This window comes from Palaemon carinicauda, chromosome 15 (assembly GCF_036898095.1).
Source record: "Palaemon carinicauda isolate YSFRI2023 chromosome 15, ASM3689809v2, whole genome shotgun sequence".
Lineage (NCBI taxonomy): Eukaryota > Metazoa > Arthropoda > Malacostraca > Decapoda > Palaemonidae > Palaemon > Palaemon carinicauda.
In genome coordinates this window covers 129,427,532-129,432,531 of record NC_090739.1, presented here as the reverse complement: position 1 = coordinate 129,432,531, position 5,000 = coordinate 129,427,532, and the positions used below count along the sequence as shown (strand labels likewise).

Here is a 5,000-nt window from a genome sequence, read left to right as displayed (position 1 = left end):
GAAGCTGAAGCTACGACTTGGAGACCTGGACCTGATGACTGTGAAGATTCTGGAAGGAGGACTGTCCATATACGCAAATTATATGGGCATGTCGGGCGGAGGCGACGTTTCGTAGGAGCATCGACCATGAAGATTGACCACCCTTTCGACGTTCCTCCAGGAGTACAAGAACTTCAAACTCCTGTTGAGTGGAGATATAACGCCGGAGGAAGCGCGGCTGTTCGTCGTCATCAAGTGGGTTCTGCGCTTCCTTAGCTAGCATCGTGACAGTGGACCTATCATCGAGGTAGGAAAAGAGGACTAGCCAGGGAGAGCAAAAGCGTGGTAAGACCAGGAAAATGGTGAAGTAGTGCTGCTCTCCTGCAAACACTAGTCCGGAAAAAAAAAAAAAAATAAATCGATAGTTTCTTGTAGTGTCTGCGACCTCACCATCCTTGTGAGCTAAGGATGGGGTTATTAGGGGTAGCTTATAGGTATACCTGCTGAGCCATCAGCAGTCATTGTCTGTTCCTCCAAGGTCCTAGCTTGGGTGGATAGGGGGCTTAGGTGCTGATCATATGTGTCTCTAGGGCACTGTCACTGTTCCCTGGTTCTGCCATTCATGAGTGACCTTTAAATCTTAGACCTATAAATGGCAGAGGCAAGGGAAACAACAATGCCCTAGAGAAAGAACAATGTCCTATACTCAATTTTTTTTAATGAGGCAGATTTGCACGGACTCGCAGCGGTGCCCTTTTAGCTCGGAAAAGTTTCCTGCTATCTGATTGGTTAGAATTATCTTGTCCAATTAATTAGCGATCAGGAAACATTTCCGAGCGAAAAAGGCACCGCGCTGCGAGGCGATGCAATTCTGCCTCACTAAAAAGAATTGACTATAGAAGGTACCATATATATATGATCAGCGCCCAAGGCACCTCCCCATCAACTTAGAACCAGGGAAGACTAGGCAATGGCTGCTGATGAGTTACCATGTAAACCTATATCCTACGTCAAACACCTCATCCTTAGCTCACAAGGATGGTGAGGTTGCTGACACTATAGGAAATTATCGAGCTTGAGTTAGTCTCAAACTCCCTTCCAATTAATTGCCGGGTAGGGACGTTTTAAATAGGCTACCACAACCATTTATTATTACTATTATTATTACTTACTAAGCTACAACCCTAGTTGGAAAAGCAGGATGCTATAAGCCCAGGGGCTCCAACAGGGAGAATAGGCCAGTGAGGAAAGGAAAAAAGGAAAAATAGAATATTTTAAGAACATTAACATTAAAATAAATATCTCCTATATAAACTACAAAAACTTTAACAAAAGAGGAAGAGAAATAAGATAGAAGTGTTCCCGAATGTACCCTCAAGCAAGAGAATTGCAAGAGAACAAACGTCATTGTTAACCCGTAAGATGTCAAGCTAAGGTCACATTAAACATGGGATAAAGATTGAATAAAAAATAAATTTTCTAAGCGATGAGAATCATCTCTTTAAATCTGATTTATAACTCAAATTAGATGGTTTTAACCACTCTCATCTCTTAAAGTTAAAGTTGTGTTGCCCAACCACAGCAGTGGCCTCCCCAGTAATCAGCTAAACTCACGGTCCTGGGCGGGGATCGATCTGTTGTCATGCGAATGCTAGGCGAACACGTTACCACTGTACTAACCAGGAAACTAAAAAAAGAAGGATCACCAACCTTGAAGCGCAAGTCGCCGACAGGAGGTTCGGCAAAGGGGATGCCCTTGAAGGCGTAGAAATGCGTCCCGTCCGCAGCGTTGGTCCTTGGTACTTCGATCGATCCTTGTTTGAGATCGACGGTCCACACATCTTCAGTGGCCGAAGTCTGGCCTATTACGAGCAGTGGGAAGCCCAATGCCAGTAAAAACACAAACTTGGCGTGTGGTCTCATCCTGATGAAAGAATAATAATGATGATAATAACAATAATAATAATAATAATAATAATAATAATAATAATAATAATAATAATAATGATAATAATAATAATACCCAAATATTATCCTTATCATTATTATTATTATCATTATTATAATAATAATAATATTATTATTATTATAATATTATTACTATTATCATTATAATAATAATAATAATAATAATAATAATAATAATAATAATAATAATAATAATAATAATATTTGTGTAGTAGACCCTCTTTCAGGTAAGTTTTGTTAAATATAATGGTTGCCAGAGTTACAATGATTTTAAGTTCTGCCATTAAAAGGACAGAGTATAAGATCAATGCAATTGAGGCAGCCATTATTTTCAATAATAATAATAATAATAATTCATATCAATAATAGCGATAACAATAGGAAGAAGATGGAAAATGAGATGGCGATGAAGAAATCAATTCAGAATTGTCGAAGACAATAATATCAAATATAAGGTAAGTTGAAATGATTCTCAAGTTACAAAGCTTCAAAAGGAATTGAATAGAGGTGATGCGCATAAATACATATCCTGGTACATAAATATATATATATATATATATATATATATATATATATATATATATATATATATACATACATATATATATATATATATATATATATATATATATATATATACATATATATAGATATATATATACACACACACATATATATATATATATATATATATATATATATATATATATATATATATATATGCATATACGTACATATATATATATATATATATATATATATATATATATATATATATAAATATATATATATATATATATATATATATATATATATAGATATATATATATATATATATATATATATATATATATATATATATATATATACATATATATACATATACATATATACATATATATATATATATATATATATATATATATATATATATATATATATATATATACACACAAATGCATCACCATTGTTCGTGACCGAGCATTGCCATAATATGAAATTCCTTCTATAACGTAGTTGTACAAAAGAAAATCAAACATATTAGAGAATATCAACATAAGAGTGGTATTTATAGAGCTGAAGGCCACAACTTGAAGAAAGGGATCTTTTTTTTTTTTATGTGCACTCATATAGACTATTTTTCCAGTGGATAATATCAAGCGATGTCACTGAATATTTACATCCATTACTGAATCAATACCGCATTTTTTATACGTAATTTATGGAATAGTGTATTTAGGGTTTGGGTTGGTGGGTTGTCGAGTATTTGGGTGAATTTTTGAGAAAGTAATTTTGCTATTTCAAGCAAAATTGATAAATCTTTCTTATAGCATTTATTAAGAATTTATATCTTATGAATATATTTATGAATGAATGAGAGTCTATATTAGGAAAAACTTTAAAAGATTCCCCGTTCTGGCAGCCTTTAATTGCTTTATCTGTCCAGACGATTGCACGGAGAGAGAGAGAGAGAGAGAGAGAGAGAGAGAGAGAGAGAGAGAGAGAGAGAGAGAGAGAGAGAGAGAGAGAGTAATGTTCATTTATCACAACTGTCACATTTATCCTTCAACGGAAATGAAGATATATAGCGACCAATTTCGTCACCTCGTGAGCACTCAAATAAGGCCTTTTTTTTTTTTTTTTTTTTTTAAACCTCACCATAAGGTGTCATAGTCGGTCATAACCTTTATCAGTGGCACTTGACATAGAAAAAAAATAATTCAGCAAATAATTAAACCACTGATAATTTTTCTCATTTCACTCTATGACAGATAGTTTCACGTTTTAAAAGCCTCAGGGAATTGAAAGAATTTAAACTATAGTCAATTATTTTTAGCGAGGCAGATTTGCACCGACTCGCAACATTGCCCTTTTAGCTCGGAAAAGTTTCATGATCGCTGATTGGTTGGACAATGTAATTCTAACCAATCAGCGATCAGGAAACTTTTCAGAGCTAAAAGGGCACCGCTGCGAGTCGGTGCAAATGTGCCTCATTAAAAGAAATTGACTATAGTATTTTCTACATATATTGAGACGTTGATTAAGGCTAATTTAGAATGTATGTTGTGAATGATATACTTTATTGTGGCATAACAGACACAAAGGACACCTTTAAAATATGTACTTATTCTGTGTAATAAAAAAATAATAATGTACAGTCGGGCACAGGAATTCTGGGTACACCTAGCTCTGAGGTAATGTACCCTGTCACACCCGTGCTGGTCGGTGAGTAACTAAACAGCTAGTGTAGGGAGATAAGGAAGAGGTCCTGGGCGGGGCTACACACAGGAGCTCACCGCGCAGTAGAGGTGTGACAGAGTGATTTTCCCAAGAGCAAGGTGTAACAGGAATTCCTGTGTCCAGCTGTACATTCTTTTAGAATGAGTCTGAATACCATGAACTTGCTTGACATGATATTATTATTATTATTATTATTATTATTATTACTACTACTTGCTAAGCTACAACCCTAGTTGGAAAAGCAGGATGCTATAAACCCGATGGCCCCAACAGGGAAAATAGCCCAGTGAGGAAAAGAAACAGGGTGCACTCGGGCACATGATTCTATCTTGTTTCTCTTCCTATTGCTATTTTGAGATTTCTATCTTCTTGTTATTTTGAAGTTTTTATCTTTATGTTAACTTGAGGTTTTTATAGTTTATATATGAATTATTTACTCTAATGCTATTATTGTTCTTAAACTTCTTTTTTATTTTCTTTCCTTATTTCCTTTCCTCACTGGGCTATTTTCCCTGTTGGAGCCCTTGGGCTTATAGCATCATGCTTTTCTTACTAGGGTTGTAGTTTAGCAAGTAATAATAATAATAATAATGATAATGATAATGATAATAATGATAATAATAATAATGATAATAATAATATTAAAAATAATAATAATAATAATAATAATAATAATAATAATAATATTAATAATAATAATAATAATAATAATAATAATAATAATAATAATAACAATAATAATAATAATAATAATAATAGTTGACATATATCGAAAATCATCTGAGAATATGACAGGTATTTATCAGTTAACA

At 33.5% G+C, this 5,000-nt stretch overlaps 1 protein-coding gene across 1 annotated transcript in view; it reads right to left on the bottom strand.

Moving 5' to 3' along the window:
- The window catches only part of LOC137654735 (juvenile hormone esterase-like), a 28,526-nt gene that overhangs the window by 19,653 nt on the left and 3,873 nt on the right, over window positions 1–5,000 (bottom strand). The window contains exon 2 of the mRNA XM_068388646.1: window positions 1,690–1,903. Coding sequence (XP_068244747.1) covers window positions 1,690–1,902 — 213 coding nt within the window. The 5' untranslated portion in view covers window position 1,903. The remainder of the gene's footprint in view (window positions 1–1,689; window positions 1,904–5,000) is intronic.